At 41.6% G+C, this 18,233-nt stretch overlaps 2 protein-coding genes across 2 annotated transcripts; one reads left to right on the top strand and one right to left on the bottom strand.

Moving 5' to 3' along the window:
- Positions 1–866: 866 nt before the first annotated feature.
- LOC134196149 (ubiquitin-like-conjugating enzyme ATG3) lies at positions 867–5,317 on the bottom strand. Its single transcript, XM_062665216.1, has 13 exons — positions 5,213–5,317; positions 5,104–5,145; positions 4,999–5,048; positions 4,681–4,751; positions 4,507–4,617; positions 4,360–4,415; positions 3,901–3,994; positions 3,798–3,838; positions 1,827–1,970; positions 1,725–1,772; positions 1,590–1,669; positions 1,269–1,337; positions 867–1,124 (listed from the first exon to the last, which is right to left on the bottom strand). The coding sequence occupies exons 1-13, from the start codon at positions 5,282–5,284 to the stop codon at positions 1,043–1,045; spliced, it is 960 nt and encodes a 319-aa protein (XP_062521200.1). The 5' UTR covers positions 5,285–5,317; the 3' UTR covers positions 867–1,042.
- On the top strand, positions 5,140–18,216 carry LOC134196147 (fibronectin type-III domain-containing protein 3A-like). The gene is made up of 26 exons (XM_062665215.1): positions 5,140–5,902; positions 5,974–6,023; positions 6,173–6,306; positions 6,370–6,429; positions 8,203–8,258; positions 9,446–9,540; positions 9,603–9,656; positions 9,721–9,848; positions 9,915–10,045; positions 10,101–10,141; positions 12,010–12,096; positions 12,163–12,238; positions 12,345–12,407; positions 12,464–12,529; positions 12,864–12,982; positions 13,041–13,152; positions 13,212–13,283; positions 13,345–13,448; positions 14,552–14,665; positions 14,733–14,876; positions 14,936–15,028; positions 15,091–15,251; positions 16,360–16,566; positions 16,633–16,799; positions 17,477–17,610; positions 17,709–18,216. The coding sequence occupies exons 1-26, from the start codon at positions 5,461–5,463 to the stop codon at positions 18,081–18,083; spliced, it is 3,285 nt and encodes a 1,094-aa protein (XP_062521199.1). The 5' UTR covers positions 5,140–5,460; the 3' UTR covers positions 18,084–18,216.
- Positions 18,217–18,233: the final 17 nt, after the last annotated feature.

Raw genomic sequence — 18,233 nt, 5'->3', positions numbered from 1 at the left:
CGTTTCATGCCTCCGGGGGAGAGGGAGGAGGTAAGCACTTACTCGGTGTTTTTAAGACACTTAAATGTCTACAGTGGACCAAAGCTGCCTCAATGCTTACTATGATGCATATTTACTACATACATGTATGGCTGCAAGATTCCGTTTAGCAATACTTGAAAATTGTTTTGTCAAACCTTGAATGGAAAGTTATTAATTAGTAAGATAGCTCACTATGATGAACAAATTGAGAATAAACCGTGGATTGTATTTGTTGATAGTTGTTGTTGTTTTTGTTATGTTAGATAATCATGCAAAATATGTGACACTATGATGCAAATAGTTTATTCTCTAGTTAATTTGTTGATGCCATTAGCATCTGGCTAACAGTTGGGAACTCCATTGATGACCTCACGAGATACGCACCTCACGAGATACGTACCTCCCCCCTACCAACTTTTCACCTTCCAGCAACAGACATCGGTAGATTACTCTGAAAGAGTATTGACATTTTGGCAAATGGCAACTGCCTACGTAGACCACAATACTCATTGCTACAAGGAGACTGAAGAAGTGAGGGTAGTCCTGGTCATGTGATGCCCAACGTACAACTACTTGCTGTACAGTACTGTACCTGCAAGGCAACCCGTGACCAAATAAATGTCCTGTATGTTTAATATGTTGGATGTGAATCAAGCTACATAGCTATAGCACTTGGAGAGTTTGCACTGTAGTGCTTCCTCATTAAGCTTTTAATTTTGGGGGCAAACGGACGTTACGAACAAATGAAAAATGCAATAAAACGTTTTTGATTTTGCATGTCAGTTACCCTTTATGGATATGAATCAATCAGGTGTTTTCAACATCATCCAAAACTCAAAAAAATGTACCACAAAATATTTACATTGAATTTCATGTAGAATTTGGACGTACACTGCGATTGCGTAACAATCTGGACGATCACATTTAGTGGCGAACGTTACATGAAATTTAAACAAGCCACACAGTCACAGCCAAAGCATTAACAGGTCTAGTCTATCCGCCCTGCTACTAAACTCACTGTTCACATGGAGAACTGCCTGGTGTAGTCGTACTCTATTGTTGGTATCACTGCTTGTACAAATTTAAGGAAGATGAGCAAATACCTAGACCAAAAGTCAAGGAAATCTGTATAGAAACCAGTGATCAACAACAGACACTCAAAGCCTACTAACACTTGGTACAATCAGTATGCGTTTTGAGTACTGAATAACGCCTAATTTTTATATAAATTATTTATGGAAGGATACATGTGAACTTCGAGCTCGCCTCCACCCTCTGCCACTGTCTCAATAATTTTCTTCATCACGTCTGCATGCCTGCCAGAAATGAGACAGTTTGGTTAACTAGGATGTAGTACACTGGAAAGCATTTGTGGATGGTTTGGTGACAAAGCCAGTGTGATAACTTGTTTAGAACATTTATTAATAAAAGTGAGCAGCTAGATGCCTAACTATTTGTACTGGTGTGTGTGTGTGTGTGTGTGTGTGTGTGTGTGTGTGTGTGTGTGTGTGTGTGTGTGTGTGTGTGTGTGTGTGTGTTCATATTGCTATATTGTTTGCACAACACACTTGCATGGATGTATTGATGCTCGTGGAGGTCCAGGAATGTGTGGATGTGGCTCAATCGTCACCGTCTTGTTAGCATGATCCTGCAATCAGGACTTCTCAAGTAGACATAGAGTCAGAGAGTCACAAAGTATGTACCTGACTGATATCATCCAACATTTGTTTGTGATGAAGTGGGTGGGCATGCTGCAATAAAACTGTTACCATGGTTACATGTCAGAGTTCAATCAATGGAAGTACCTCATCGTAACCAAAGACCCACAGTCTCGGTGTTTGGTAGTATTTGTCGTAGGTAATATTTAAGTCATACGTACGAGTCTGCAAAACAGTGTCTCCTTCAGCTTCGGCACCCGATGGCATGGACGTAATTTGCTGAAGTGATGCCTGCAGATTATACACAAACACACACACACACACCATCATTGTCATGATGCAGTGATTACTGTAAACCAAGAAATTTCGGTGGTGATTTATGTATTTATTTATATTTATTTATATCTATATTTTAAGTCAATCTGCTCAAGAGTGTTTGCTGTAACAATTTACTCATTTTCACAGACGCAAAAGAACCTGATGCAACAACTCTCCATATAACTGTGGATGTATAATGTTAGAATGATTTATCAAAGGTTGCTAGTAGATACGGTTGAGGTTTTTCGCGAGATCTACCTTCAGATAGCAATAATATGGTTCAATAATTAGAGGGTTAGAAGGGGAGAAAATATATTATATTATATTATAAAATAAAAAATCACAGAACAAGCTAGAAAGCTAATAAAGCACTCTCTCTACAGTCCAACGCTAATCTATGTAAAATCATCTTGGCATTATATAGTCATAATGTAACAGATAGCTGTTACATATTAATAAATAAATTATCAATTAATTTAATAATTAATTTATTAATTAGTTATTAATTAAATTATTAATTATATTTATATTTAGCAAGGAGTTGTAATAAATATGTATTTGTATAAATATTTATTTATATAAATAAGTATAAATATAAATAAATATGGCAAAGGAGGAAGAAATATAACATCATCTTTACCATCAAAGAATAACCTAAACAAATCATCTTAGTATTGTAGTGCCATAGCTGGCAGGATAGCTGTTGCTGTAAGTAATCTACTGTCTGACTAAAAGTCAATCTTTTCTTGCAATGAGCTTGATAATTTTCAAGCTGTGAACTGACCATAATCCTAAAGATTCGACAATGAGAGGATGGAAAACACTTCCTGCAGCTGACACCAAAACGTTGTGTCGGAAGTCTTCTTCAACCTCACCGGCCTCGGCTGCTATTCCTGCAAGCATTGCTGCTTGGACAATGTAGCTTGGTTGTAATGAATTCCAGACAGAGAGATTTAATGTAGGTACTTAAAGTATAAATATATATATATATAAATAAATATTTATAAATACCAGTAACCTACTTTGATCTCTTTAGCTAAATTTGTGAAAGTTGTCAAACCTCTAGGAGCAAACAGCAATGTCTGTGAGCATGTAATTATTGCAATTATCATCTAACTACGCAGTGCACACCTACTATTGTGTTACACAACTGTAAATGTGGTCTAGTGTACTATAAATCCAGCCAAGGAGTCTCAAGCTTTTGAGGTGTTTCATCAAAACTAGATTGTTAACGAAACAGAATTTTCAGGAGGTACAGAAATTTTTGCGCCACCAAAACTTTATTGGTTTACAGCATGCTTGCAATATTGCCTTTATAGTAGATGCACTACCATTACATTCACTTGAAACAGACTGTCGATCCTGTTAATATATTAATTAACGATTAATTTATTGATTAATTGAATTTATTAGTTTTGTATAATGTAGTTTTGTTACTTATTAATTACTTATAAATATATTAAATAATTTATAAATAAATAGTTAAGTAATAGTTAAATTAACAAATAAATAATTAACAAATAACTAACTAATAATTTAATACAAACAGACACTACAGTCTTCCAAGAGGTTATTTCTTGTTCATATTTTGCAATTGCGTGCTACTGGGGCAATGGAGCCCTGATCTATCATTGAATCCAACGACCCAATTTGCAGACCTAATGGTCATTACAACAGGCATACACTGAGGGATTTGGTGAAAGCAATAAAACATGATACTGGATGTCTGCATACCACTATGTGTATGGACTATGGATATACAGTATGTACTGTAGTGTTTCCTTTAATTTCAGCACATACCGGATCGTCTTCAATTTCACCGAGCCCTTTCTCTTCATACTCTACAATATGTAGTCAGTTCGGTGAGCGTCGATACTCATAACTAGAACTAAACGACCAGTACCTTCCATATCAGCTGCTTCTTCATCGTCATCGTCGTCACCTTCGTCTTGGACAGGAAGAGGTCCAGACACAGAGGTATGTGTAGCTCGTTCAGTCTACAAAAATATAGAAAAACTATATTCCAAGTACACTACTGGACATCAACAGTAAGTCGGATCTATAGTGGCACCAGCAATAGTCAATATACAAACGTACTCATTAGGGCCAGCGGAGCAGGGTGGGCCAGGTGAGCCATGTCCTACCCAAAATTTGAAAATGGGACTTTCAGCAACGAACTCTTGACAAGAACTTCCAGAAATTTGGTTCAAGTGATTAAATAAATTAGCTATTTTACATTCACTGTGGGTGGGGTTTGGTCATCCAACATCTGGAGTGCTTCGCCGGCCCTGCTCATTGGTTGTTAATATAAACATCTCAACTTCCAAGTAATAATAGGATGCATAGACAGACTATTACACACCTTGCCATCTATAGACATGTCAGCCACTTTCTCCTGGGCAGTAGACACGCTTGCATCTGTCGATCAAAACACACTGTATAGCAATGTGACAATTTTTTTACAAATTTGTAAGATAAAACTAGAATTTGAAGCAAACTACGTGCATACCGCCTTGTTCGAATTGTGTCTCCACCCAGCCACCCTCGTCGTCTCCTTCGTCGATTATTCTCTCCTTCACCTCCATAGCTTCCATGTATTTGCATCGTTTATAACACGGTACTAAACCATCAGCAGCATGTGTTGTCACCAACATGCTAATAACTACCAAATCAACGTACTGACCATTCTTTGTCACTAAAAATTGTTTGTCTTTTGGTAGGTACGATCGAGTTTTTGACTCGTCGCCGGGAGACCTACATACACAGTACGACTCATAATAGAGTATGTATGCTGAGGTAGAAAGTCATAACTGAAACTTTAAATTGCATCAATAAAAATTATTTTGAATTAATCAATTATATAAATACTGAGTAGATATATACATGTAGTATATCTAATTTAATTTAGCACCAATTACTACGTCATCACTTGTCTACACGCGTTACATCCTTTTATGACGTCATTGCGTCTAGATTTCCGTGTAGTGTGCGAGTCGCTTACCAAAACCACGTGGGACAATGATGTACCAAGAAATCACCAGCCACGACGAACTGTAACGGGATGGCAACTTGTAATTTTGACAGAAGCGAGAAATGCGTCGACTACCTCATCTGGTGTGAGATGTCCGGTTTCCTTGAACTTGGAGTCCTGACGTCACGTCAAAAACAGAATTTTTTGTAAAAACGCATCGATTGCCTAAGAAACGAGGAGAAACCTTGAGAACTGGAACGATGTACTCGGCGACGGCCAAGGCCTTGCTGTGAGCGAAGTTGATGACTTTCTGCATCGTTGACACTCGTCACGTGACGCGTCGTGTTGTATTGCGCATGCGGTATGTAGGCATCGGTTATATTGTCTGGTTGTTGAGTGTTTGCTCATAAACGTGAGAAGCAAAGGCTTCCAACGCCGTTGTCACTTCGCGTGAACTAACTTAGACTCTCCTAATTCAGTTGACGACGCTACATGGAGAAAAAGGGACTCGGGGACGAAGCCGTCGAGGAGAAAACGATGACGGAAAATGGCGATTTAGAAAGAAAAACAAACTCAGTCGTGCCGTCAGACTCGCCAGTCCGAACGATTCCCGGAGGAAGTACCCCTGGGCAACATGTCCGCGTCCAGGTTCCACTAGCAACGGCGCTTCAAGGTTTTGCCATGCAAGGACCGAATGGCGAACCGATTCTAGGACCGGATGGTCAGCCCGTCCTTGTCCGTCTCGTTCCGGTCGGTGGCGGAGGCTTTGCTCAGCAGATGTTCGTTGCTGGCAAGTTAGTGAATGAATCGGTTTCATACAACATCGCGCCTTCTGTCGACGTGCAGAATGGTGAAGCAATGCCATTGGCTAATGGAGTCCATTCGCCGACCGGGTCGCTTTTTGAGACGTCTGAGAGTGCAGAGACGCGAACAGGTCTTTGTTGGATTGTTGGAGAAGTGGGAGTGGGCTCGATGGTTTTAATTATTCGTCTTGTTATTGTGTAGAGAAATGCTCACAGAGCTTTACTGCACCGACTTCTATACACGCACCCAAGGTAGACATGCTGTGCTCGTTTCATTGCTTTGTTCGTCGTCGTTCTGACGTGCAACAAAAGTGTAGGAGTGGCGTAGCTGTCAGCCTGCACAATGAATTACAATGGACAACGTTTCTCTTTGTGTGACGTCACGTTGATCTGTTTTTTAGATTGTCGAGGTGGAGAGTCGATCAGCTCGTGTGACGTGGTGCGAGCCGGATGGAGACGGTAGGAGTCAATCGAACTGGGTGTATCAGCTGGAGATGGCGCACAGTCGAGATTCCAAGTTTCTGTTTGTTTACAAGTGAGTGTTGTGGTCAGTTGTAACATGTCCGTTAATAGCCTCAATGGCGTTTGGTGGATGTAGTGGGACAGATGTTCAGCATCTTGTTGAGAACCTGCAGGCAGGAAAGGAGTATAGCTTCAGGTAAGAAATGAGTGGCAACTGTACCTCCTTTTCTTCTATCGCAGATTGTCTCTAACAGTTTTGCTTTTTTCAATTAATTTAATTAATAGCCCAACTGTTTATTCAAGGTTGATCACTGAGCATTAGACTTTTCTTAGTAAGTGTAGTTCGATAATTTATCTGTTAATTGACTTTTCCTGTCGACTACACTTGTAGTTGTCAGATATGGGCTCGACTGCTTGTTCAAATTTTTAGTATTTTAGTGTATTTTTCAGGCACTAGTTTGGCAACTTTGTCGTTTGTTGTGCACATGCAGTGTTCCTTGTTCGATTGGGTAGACGTTACGAACTGATTAAAACATTTATTTTAAAGCTGGCCGGCTTGAGGTAAAGTTGGCTGGTTTGTTGTAAAGCTGTCGAGTGGTGCTGTTATTAGTTGTGGACTAACTTAGAATTACGGATGTGTTCTAAGCTGGCGAGCCTATGCAAGCAATGTTGCTATGAATGCTTGGGCCAGGTATCCTTATGTTAAGTTTTCCGACATTTCTAGCTTAATAAAACTTTTACGGCTAAAGTATCATGAGAGATCATGCTTTATGGTTTGTGTTTGCACTGAAATTAAGGTAAAAAATCAAGCAAGAAGTTACGTATTTGTTTTGTATGTGTTTCTGTTTAGTTGAGTTTGTTTATGTTATCGTTTGTGAGATATGTGGACCATGTCAAGTTCCCACTTAGTAATGCACACATCACTCCCACTAGGGCAATAAGATTGAAACGTAACCTTAAACTCAACCCTAATTTAGAGCAAGCGAGCTTGTTTTGAACCTTTCGCACGGCCTGTTTGAAGACAGCTTAATGCTGTTGGCTAATGAAAGTACTCGTGCCATAGCTAGAGCTGTAACACAGACAATACGATAGACACAACACGTAACACACAAAGATGTTTGAGTTCAGACCTACTAGAGACACAAGCAGACTGAATAAAGAGCACAGGCACGCAATCGCAATGGCAAAAGAGACTGATAAAGGATCTCACAGCTCAATTAGTATCTCACACCTATCAGGACGCCTTCTAGTTTGCCATATTTACCTTTTGTTGTTGTTGTCTAATGTAATCAATTATTAATTAACACTTATGTGATCTAGTCTCACATAGCCACACCCTAGCCATACCTTAGCTGCCATCATACTTCAGTGGGAAAAGGTCTGGCTACATGAGACTATATGGGATCATGGTGTAGCTCCTTGTTTTTTTGGAAAACTAAAGAACGACATCAAGAAGGCAACAAATTTGCTAAACATTTGATTTGCTAAAGGGTAGAAATAGGGTAAATACTCATGTTGCCATTGCAGCTTAGGGAAATCAATGGCAAAGGGAGTTTACTTTGCTCAATTAATAATTGCCTTCAAGTGAGATTCTGTTGAGTTAAGCCTGGTTCACAATATTGACGCTGACGCTGGACTAGAAATGAATTTTATTCCAGCGTCAGGGTCAGCATGAACATCAAAGGATGCCGCTTGGGTCAAGGCAGTGTCTTTGATGTTGACGCTCAGGTGAGCCTCAGGGTTGATATTGTGAACCAGCCCTAAGAGACTAGTTTGTATTACAGTTTGTTGACATAGTCAAGGTATCACACAATCACAACCTCTGACTGGACTGTTTGTTGTAAAGAGTATCAGTTTATGATTGTTTTTGTAATGTAATTTACATGTATAACAGAGATAACACAGAGAAAGCTGTTTGTGTGCTTCTTATCTTCCTTTCTATATCATTGTGTGTACTTGTTTCTGGTAGAGTCAAGGCCATATCTGACCAGAAAAACAGTAGCAGTTCAACTATCATTTCACCAGGTTAGTCCAGTCTACATTTGCTTGCTAATTGTGACGAGAATTGTTACTGATATTGTGTGTGTGTGTGTGTGTGTGTGTGTGTGTGTGTGTGTGTGTGTTTGTGTGTGCTGCGTGCGAGCATGTGTGCGTGTGTGTTCATTGTTGGGACTTTGTCTTCATTAAGTTAAATCACATTTATTCTAGATGCAATGCACACACACAAGTGTGCACTTTACGTTTTAGTCACATACTGCACTAATGTAATACGTATGGGTGGTGCCACAGCATACATACTAGTGTTTGTGTACATACGTAACATTCTAACCTGCACAACATCTATTGTGATGTGGGCTTCATACATGTGGTGTGTGTGTGTGTGTGTGTGTGTGTGTGTGTGTGTGTGTGTGTGTGTGTGTGTGTGTGTGTGTGTGTGTGTGTGTGTGTGACGTGCTTTGAAGGACATCGCTGCAGTGACTTTTTTGCAGCTGTACTGAATCTAATTCATTGTTTACACTGACAAGACTGATCAAGACCAGGCAGTTTCATCGAAATGTTTCAGATAGGGTATGAATCGCAAATGGGCTAGCACCTGCTGACGCTGCCATCTTTTAACCAAGCCATAGAAATGTGGCATCTCATCACACAATAGCTAAAACATAAACGTTAGAGTGATTACATTCTATCTGCTGTTTCCTTAAAGAAATATGAAGCGTGTCAGTGCAGTATAAATGAGGTTTATTGTCTGTGTCTGATTACGACAGACAGGTCTGGGTATTACAAGCAGCCGTACATGCCTTGTCAATATTTGGAATCCAACCAGCTTGACCCAGCTCATTCACATTGAATGGATTGTGTTGGTTTGTTCCAGGCTTGGCTCACTCGTGTCTACACTGACACGTTTGACTGAGCTACATTGGGTTGACACGGTGCCGCTTGCTTGGACGTGCCAGTGTAAACACACAGTAATACTATTGGCAATTGAGATTGAGTACACAGAACGACTTGTTCAGTGTCAGGCAGAGAATGAGTGTAGGAGAATACGGTTGTTTGTCAGTGATAACACACACACACACACACACACACACACACACACACACACACACACACACACACACACACACACCAGTCGTACTCACAGCTTACATTCTCGTAGCTTTGCAAACGGAGTTTATTAACAAACGTTTTGTTTATGTTCTGCACCACTGCAGCTGTCATCGTGACGACTCTATCCGATCGGCCGGGAACTCCTTCTGCTCCTCGCTTAGGCAATCGCACAAGACACAGCTTGACTATCAAATGGAGTGTAACCACTCATGCTAATGCCAGCAACCCGATCAAATTTGGTAATTAATTTGTACGGTTTAGGCACCACCGAGCAACGGCAGCGAGATTATAGCTTATCATCTTGAGTGGGATCAGGTTATTGGCGTCTAATGGGTGTCATTCATTTATTATCATTGTTTAGTTATTGTGTCGCTTGCAGGGTAATCCATACTCCGGATTTGTCGAAGAATACAAGGGAACTCAGCGACAACACAAAGTGTCTAAGAAACTCGAATCCGGTCACTGCTATCGTTTCCAAGTGTACGCGGAGAATAGCATCGGTCGAAGGTTGTTTTCATGCATTCCTAGAATAATTTTGTTTGACTTTCATTAATAAACATTTTTCTGTGTCAGTAATCTAAGTCCTATTGCTGCTTTCTGCACTCTTGCTGGACCGCCATCACCACCAGGCCAGCCGTTTCTTATGAATGTTAGTGTCGATTCTATTAGTATCGGATGGAAGGAACCCGTCGACAGCAAAGGAGGTAGGCGCACTGTCACACGGTTAGAGACCTGTTGACATCGTGTGCTGAATTATAGAATCGTTGGAGTATAAGGTGGAGATGGAAGATCCAGATTCGGTATGGTGTTTGAAGTAGGATGCTAAATTAGTAATTGTTGCACAATGGGGTTGCACTCACTCACGGCGGGTTTAAGGACTTTCAACTCTTTGTGTATATTTTTGCAAGGAACTTAGGAGTGCAGTCGGATGTCAGTTATGTGAACATTTTGGGACCCGACTGTGTTTGTAACTCTGAATATTTTGGTTAACTGATGTTAACTCTCCTGTAAACCAAATACATGGATACTGAACAACTGCAAACACCCAAACTTGACTGCACTCTAGAAGGTAATACACTTAAGCCTTCCTAATCCGGACAGTATGGGACCAGTGGCTGTCCGGATTCTAGAAATGTCTGGAATATAGAGATAGGTAACGTGCATTATATCCTTGGAATCCCAGACCTTTTTAATGTAAGGTTTGGTGAACGTCATACCAGGTCTGCATACTGTACGCATGTACAGTACACACTTGTACTACACTGTAATATACATGTGTACTTTGTACTACAGTTACATATGTTACATACGCGTTCTCCTACACACTGGCATGTGATACTCGAGACAGCGTGAGAATTGAGTGTCTAGATGGGGAGTTTGTTGCCAAAGTGCTGCTCTCGGAGTCCCAAGACCTGATATGCACTGGAAAAGTGTCCGGTCTAGGGAGGTGTCCGGATCTCGGAGGTTTGAGTATAATGAGAAAGTAGTTTACCATTACGCTATGATTCCAGAGTGAAGTTGAATAGGCAGCAAACGTCTAAGCGTAGAGGCTTTCTTTTGTTGTCGTGGTGGTTTTCGTTTGGTCAATATAAAAACCATTACCAGTATACTTGAGTAGATAGTCGAGCTGTCTTGATGTCACACAAACTAAAAACTGTGTAGCATGTTTAAAGCGCTCGTTTGGGGCAAATTCGCACAATACAGGGGTTTCCCCAGGAATTAATAACAGCGTGGCATTTTATTAATATTAATTAGCCACCAAGATCTTATCTTAAACAGAAGAAGTAACTTTAATTAATTAATGATTGTCAGACTTATTGGTGTAGCCACTGACATAAATGTCATGATAGCGTGGTAGGAACACATGCCACATGGATAGTCACTAGGTCAAGGTGATATGCATTACTGTCTCTTATCATCAACACAACTGTTAGATCATATAGACTACATGTTATGTTAGCTGACATTTAACTGAACTTGTACAGCTAACTATGTTATTCCAGTTGAGTGGTTACACTCAACTCTGTAAATCGATCAGTTAGGATACACTAAACAAGAATGATCTAAAGACCTCACACACAGTAAACAGTTACCTCAAATGAGGGTTGACAATGAAAACAAAAGCTACTTGACTACACAACAGGTAATTATCTGCCCAAATCTACTTGAGGGCAGACAAGCACCTAGTTATGTACAGGATTATGTGTACAAGGTTGCGTTGAGGAAATGCCAATTACAAAGCTGTGGGTGTGGTGAGCTGGGACTAATGTCAGGTCAACGCCCAACAGACTTGTAACCCTGTAGATAATTGGATGCTGCTCTGCCCTCAAGTAATTGCGCTTTGGGCAGATAAAATTGCTGTGCCGTCAAGTAACTTTTGGCATTCCTTATCAACCATTGTTTGAGATACAGTCATCATATCATTTGAAATACAGTCATCACCATAGTGCCATCGCCACAGTGCGGTGCAGCGCCTCCGCGCCGCGCTATAGGGAAACCCCTGCAATATTACAGCCACACAAATTTCTGGTTTTACGGTATCAACATGAACGACAATTGTGTGTCAATCTAGGCAGTGTCTGTTAGGCACAACATTAGTAACACACCAAGTGTGCACCGCATGTATACCAATCATGTGTATCCTCTGTTATTGATCGTATTCATTTAGGGCTACGGGTTCATGTCTGTCTATTGCGGAGAGGCTCTGCAGTGTACGTGCAAGAATTTGAAGAAGTTCTCGGTGTACAGCTTTCGGGTAGGAGTCAATGTAATCAAGGATGTATATAGTGGCTCTCGTTTATGTTGTCGTCTACAATCACAGGTGACGTCTTCTAATGCTCACGGGGTGAGCAAATTTAGTGCCATCAGTATCTTCAAGACAGCACCGTCTGAACCAGGTGTGCTTTAGTGACTAGTTTGTGATGAAATATTTTTGTATGAGAATGTTGTATAAGGTGGTATCTATATAATTTGTTGTCTAATTTTTATGTTGTGGTGCATTAGGTGCACCCGGTGTTCCGAGATTGGATGGACGACCGCAGCCTCATTGTGTCAAACTGATATGGGGTAGGGTAGGTTGTGTGGAGAGTGTGTTTGCTGCTAATTTCACAACGTTGTTGTAGATTTGCCGTCGGACTCTGGTGGCTCTCCGGTTTCCAAGTACATCGTTGAGCTTGATGATGGAAAAGGTGGATAATGTTAATGTGTTTTATTCGTAGGGTTGGCATTGATTAGTAATTGGATGTCGTAGGTGTGTTGTACCATAGTTTTAGCGTAGTTAGTTGGTCAGGTTATGACCTCGTTAGGACACTGCATTAGACTTATAACTCCATTCTTACAACTTGTGTTGGACAGTGGAGTGAGATTGTAATGTTTTCATAGGTGTTTGTATGTGTGTCTGTTTGTGTGTGTGTGTGTTTGTCTGTCTGTCTTGTGTGTGTGTGTGTTTGTCTGTTTGTCAACTTTTTCCTATTTTGTTAAAGTTGCTATCTCGAAGGCTTTTAGTTTGTTTCTTTCACTTAGGTAGTGCTTTTCAAGAAGCACACAGCGGAAGTGACAATTTTTGCTGTATTTCCAATCTCTTGCCTGGTAGAACGTATCGTTGTAGAGTCTGCGCCACATCAGCCGGTGGTGTGGGACAGGTACTCATATCACTGACTCTTAATACATTGCACATACTAATAATCATATCGCTATCAGTGGTCTAAAATCACAATGGTAACGACTCGTCCTATTGCCCCTGATGGTCCACCACCACCATTTCTAGTCAAGGGACAGAAACCGAAAGCCGATTCACTCCCTCTCCACTGGAGTAAGCGCTTCATTTTATGTCTAATTCTTTGAGTTCTAAGTTTCTGTTTGCATTTTTAGAATCTCCCGATTCTACTGGTGGATTGAAGATAACGAATTACATTGTACAGATGGCTGAAAGGGGAAAGTCGGGTCGGTCAGTTGTGTCTTTCGTGTGCGTTGTATTGTCAGTGAAGTGGCATGTTGCCTACAGGTTTTGCCGACGTTTACTCGGGGAGAGATACGTCGTTTGTTGTCAATTCCTTGCAGCCAGGTCGGAGTTATCGCTTCCGAGTCAAAGCAAAGAATCTCATTGGCGTGTGTAGTGCATTGTGTCGTTGCACGACGAAGTTGTTGGTGGCGGGTTTTGCCTGATACCGTAATGTCACGTATTAAAGCCATAACTTGTTCACTGCATGAGCCGAGTTGCCAGCAGAGGCTTTTATTCAGGACGGGCCTCAACTCAAGACAGGCTTGTACGCAGCGGCAGTTTCATTGCTAGTTGCCTTTCTACTCCACTGGTTTCACAATCAAATTTGAGTGGCACCTGATTGTGCGAACAGAAGGATGTATGCCATTACAGGACAGCTACAACAACACAAATGTTTGAAATTTTATGGCTGACGTAGTCATAATCTTTCAGTCATCAGAGACATACTTATATTTCATAGATATTGAATGATGATACTTATTGTTCTGGCAAGTAAACAAAATCCCAGGACCTCAGAGGTGTACTTTCAGTCTGACCTGAGTAACATGTTCTACAGCGTAAACACAAAAATTTATTGGGCCCACCATAACTTGAGTGACTTTAGTCGTCAGGATGGCAACCCTGCTGGAATAGTTAGTCGTTACATGAACTTAGTTAGTCATCGAATGACCACTTTTGAACACTGCAACAGCAGTAAATATATTGCAACCTAACATTTGCATCCAGTGAATGTGCTGTTTGAAGTTGGGCGATTAGGACTGGCTATTGTGTGACCATGGCAAGCATAAATGTAAGGGCATACGTACGCACTGTTTCCTTTGTTGTGGTCTCTGTTGGCATTGGAAAGAAAGGCAAATAGAACGAGACGAGAAGAGCAGAAACATGTAATAGCAGTTGACCGATACGTGCCAATCATGTGCAGACGATTGGTCGAATGCAACTGCCCGTGCGTAAGAATTACTGCCAATTACGAGCCTCGGCTTGTATTCAAGACCGGCTGTTGTGTCAGAGACAGCATTGAAAACATTGGCTTGTATTTAAGATCGGCTTCAATATGTGACATTGCGTATGCAGTAGTAGTGTTGGTTGTTATCGGCATTTGGCAGTATATCATAGATAGAAAGTTTGCGTGCTACAGTCACAAATGCTTGTGTCTTGTTTCACTCCGTGTTCCTTGCTTTTGATTTTATTATGGTTGTGCTTGTTGTAGTACGGACCGTGGTCGGACTCTGCGTTGCTGACGACGTCGGCAGCAGTTCCCGATCGTCCTGATCCTCCGATCTGTCACTGCCGGTCGCCATACCACGTTTTAATCGAATGGCAAGTGAGTGTCAGTGTCGTTGACATATAGTGATGTATCTCTGTGTGTGACGGAGTGACATGTGCTTTAGTCTCCACACGACAACGGCAGCAGATTGAAGCAGTATACACTCGAGTGGATCAAAGAGAAGGCCGAGTGTGTGTACACTGGCAGCGACTTATCGTGCGAGGTGAAAGGATTAAAGCCGGCGTCGCATAACTACTTCAGACTCAACGTGGGTTGCTACTCTAATTGATCTAGCGTCGGTATGTCGTAGTCGAGTTTTTTTTCTAGGCTTCGAATTCGGTTGGTAGCAGCCAGTGGAGCGAGGTTGTAACCATTGTGATGCCACCAGCGCCGCCATCGGTCGTACCCGAAGTTCGGCTGGTGAGCATTGCCATTGTACTCTGTGTTGGCGTGTGCTGGTTTTATGTGCTTGTTTGCTTCAGTTGTCGTCGACGCACTCGGCTTTGCTTGTGACGTGGATTCCGCCGGTGGACAATGGATCTCCGGTGTCTCACTATGTCGTCGAAGTGATAGGGATCGAGATCTGTCAAGTCGCAGACACCCAAATGTTCATCACGAATCTTAAACCGGAAACAAACTACAGGTTGATTCACAGTTAGTTAATCTTGAATGCTTTAGTCTTTGGTAGCTGAAGCCCTGTCCACACTGGCAGCTAAGACCAATTCACATCAGGAGGTGGTTTCAATTGCGATCAGTTGAATCCAATTAGGAATACGTGGGCATTACCTTCACATACGCTACGAGTGTAGTCGGAACATCTAACCCTCCTCACTCATCTTCATCCTCGCTCTCCTTACGTCGCTGTATTAACGCTTTCCACAAGCAAGGAACCCACACGTACACATCGGTCATCAGTCACGTGATACCAAAAAATAGGTGGAGGTATCGTTTTCAAAGTGCAGTGTGGACACTCGCTAACTCGATCAGATCGCAATCAGCACAATCGCGATCCATTCTGGTCTAGTGTGGACAGGCCTTTAGTCATTAGTTGTATTTAACACTGATAGTAGAGCAACGTTGGTGTTACTGTCGACCATATACGATGAAATATCGTATAACCGCTTTACTGCTGTCCTCTTATAAAACCATATTGCAGTCATATCTGACAAGAATAATCACCATCCTCTTTTTACTGCCTGCACGATTGATCACCAATGAGTCCTACTTTGAGGCACACCCAAGCAGTCGAGTATCCAGGTAAAAGCTGTCACTGTTGTTCTTTACCTCTTGTATACTGATGTAAGATACAGGTATTCTATATATATAAGCCACTAATCACAGTTTTTCATAGATTTGTCCCTGATGTTCCTTTTCTTCCATATTGGTGAAGTTACAGGTATATCATGGGCGGTACAAAGCGGTTATACTGTATTTTAGATAGATTTTACAAATTGTGAGCTTGGAAACAAAATGGCATTTGAATTTGTAGTACTTCACGACTTGTCGATTGTAGCTCTTTGAATCGGCTCCTAGCTGTGACAGTGAAAGTGTAAACACCACTTGAGTTGCTAGTGTAGCCACAATTAGGTAGATCAGACCTACTGGTAATGTCCGAGCGGTTTTCTGTGGTTAAATAACACACACACACACACACACACACACACACACACACACACACACACACACACACACACACACACACACACACACTGTTGTAGTATATTTCAACAAGACGTTGATTTCTCTTTTAGGATTCGAGTTCAAGCTGTAAATCGTGTTGGTATTGGAGGTTTCAGCCCCGTGTTGAAGGCGACGACCGAAGCTCAACGACCTTTGGCGCCGTTACCACCCGAACTCGTTCAGGGCACTCACAACAATTTAAAACTTCGTTGGGGCGTGGTGAGCAACCCTCAACATCTCGAGTATTGTCTTCAAATGCGTTCACCGAGCAGAACAAGGTAGGCAGAGTTTGAATCGATGGTGAGCGTGGGGGTGACGGTTTGTGTGTGTGTGTGTGTTTGTAGTTTTCAGGATGTGTGTACGGGCTTAATGGTTGCACATCGAGTTAGTCGTTTGGTGTCGGATTCGCCATATGTATTTCGGTTAGCTGTCATGAACAAGGCCGGTCGTAGCGACTGGAGTGAAGAAGTCGTGTATCAGACGACGAGACAACCTCCGCCCGTTGTGACAGGTTTGTATTCGGGAGGGACCCGTTTGTAGTGGGTATTATGTTTTGCTTTCGGTTTGTGTACATACCAAGCATGTTTTTGGTTTCGATGTGCACTTATTTGTTTGCGGTGCTCTCATAACATTTTTGTTCTGTTTATGATATGACTCTGTCTGTGTGCACATGTGTGCATGCATATGTGCATCTCCTGTGTGTCTGTTCATTTGTCTGTCTGTCTGTCTGTCTGTCTTGTCTGTCTGTTTGTCTGTCTGTCTTGTCTGTCTGTTTGTCTGTCTGTATGTATGTCTGTCTGTCAATACATATATTTTCAAACACTGAACTATTATACACCATCTAAGCAAAGCAACTAAATACTACCCAGTCTGTCTGTCCATTTGTCTGTCTGTTTGTTTGTCAGTCTGTCTGTGTCTGTCCATTTGTCTGTGTGTGTTTTTGTTCGTCTGTTTGTCTCTGTGTCTGTTTGTCTGGCTCTCTGTCTGTTTGTCTGGCTCTCTGTCTGTTTGTCTGGCTCTCTGTCTGTTTGTCTGGCTCTCTGTCTGTGTGTCTGTCCGTCTGTGTGTCTTTTTGTTCGTCTGTTTGTCTGTCTGTTGCTCTATCTGTCTGGGTGTTTCTCTGTTTGTGGTTTTGATGTGCACCTATCTGTTTCCCATTCTTTAAACATTCCATCCTGTTGACCTTAGGACTTCTCTGCTCTCAGTGCGCTTCAAAGTCCTTGACTCTACAGTGGGATCCCGTCGAGCTCGACAACACAGATTCAAATTTGATCTATGAACTACAGTGCTGCTATCCCGGCAGCGAAGCAAACTTTCGTCAGGCAAGACACACTCCATACTTTATTTATGATTTATTTATTTATTTATTTATTTATTTAATTATTAATTCTCGACTGTCCTTATCGTCATTGTGCCATAGATTTACAGAGGAGCGGATACCAGTTTCATGGTCGACAGTCTGCAACCGACTACAAAGTACCGTTTCAGAGTACGGACTTGCCTTGGAAACGGAATGGTAGCGAGCAACTCAGGTCCACAACCATTGTATGGCGGGTTTAGCAAGGTCATAGAGATTGCGACGCCCGAAGAAAAAGTGGCACCTGTTGTTACTCCTCTGGACAAAGCTGCTGTTGATAGCAACAAGGATGTTACGGTTTCGTCGAGTGTTGTTGATGAAACAAGAAGCGAAGTTTTTTCGGTGATATTGACGCTCGATCGGACTAGGACTGCTCTTGCTGTATTGTCGATTTGTCTGCTTTTGTTGGCTTTGTTACTCGGCTACATGTTGGTGTGACCTCCTGGATTGACTTTTATATGCTTATTGATTGTGGATGAGGGCAGATTTGTTATTTATATTGATTTTGAGTAAGGGATATAGAACTAGAAGTCTCTATCATACTTTGCAATAGCAACATTCTCGGTTGGCCTCTGTGGTGTAGTTTTC

This window comes from Corticium candelabrum, chromosome 21 (assembly GCF_963422355.1).
Source record: "Corticium candelabrum chromosome 21, ooCorCand1.1, whole genome shotgun sequence".
NCBI classification, from domain to species: domain Eukaryota; kingdom Metazoa; phylum Porifera; class Homoscleromorpha; order Homosclerophorida; family Plakinidae; genus Corticium; species Corticium candelabrum.
Note: the sequence above shows the minus strand (reverse complement) of the source record. Positions and strands in the feature narration are given on the sequence as shown.

What these genes read in the sequence shown, in the direction of transcription:
- LOC134196149 (XM_062665216.1), bottom strand. Translation starts at nt 5,284, where the DNA reads ATGCAGAAAGTCATCAACTTCGCTCACAGCAAGGCCTTGGCCGTCGCC. An exon ending in GACACAATTCGAACAAGGCG is followed by an intron (nt 4,416 to 4,506) that starts GTATGCACGTAG and finishes TTTGATCGACAG; the next exon opens with ATGCAAGCGTGTCTACTGCC. An exon ending in GGGTCTTTGGTTACGATGAG is followed by an intron (nt 1,773 to 1,826) that starts GTACTTCCATTG and finishes GTTTTATTGCAG; the next exon opens with CATGCCCACCCACTTCATCA.
- LOC134196147 (XM_062665215.1), top strand. Translation starts at nt 5,461, where the DNA reads ATGGAGAAAAAGGGACTCGGGGACGAAGCCGTCGAGGAGAAAACGATG. An exon ending in AAGTTTCTGTTTGTTTACAA is followed by an intron (nt 6,307 to 6,369) that starts GTGAGTGTTGTG and finishes TGGTGGATGTAG; the next exon opens with TGGGACAGATGTTCAGCATC. An exon ending in ACCCGTCGACAGCAAAGGAG is followed by an intron (nt 10,046 to 10,100) that starts GTAGGCGCACTG and finishes GCTGAATTATAG; the next exon opens with AATCGTTGGAGTATAAGGTG.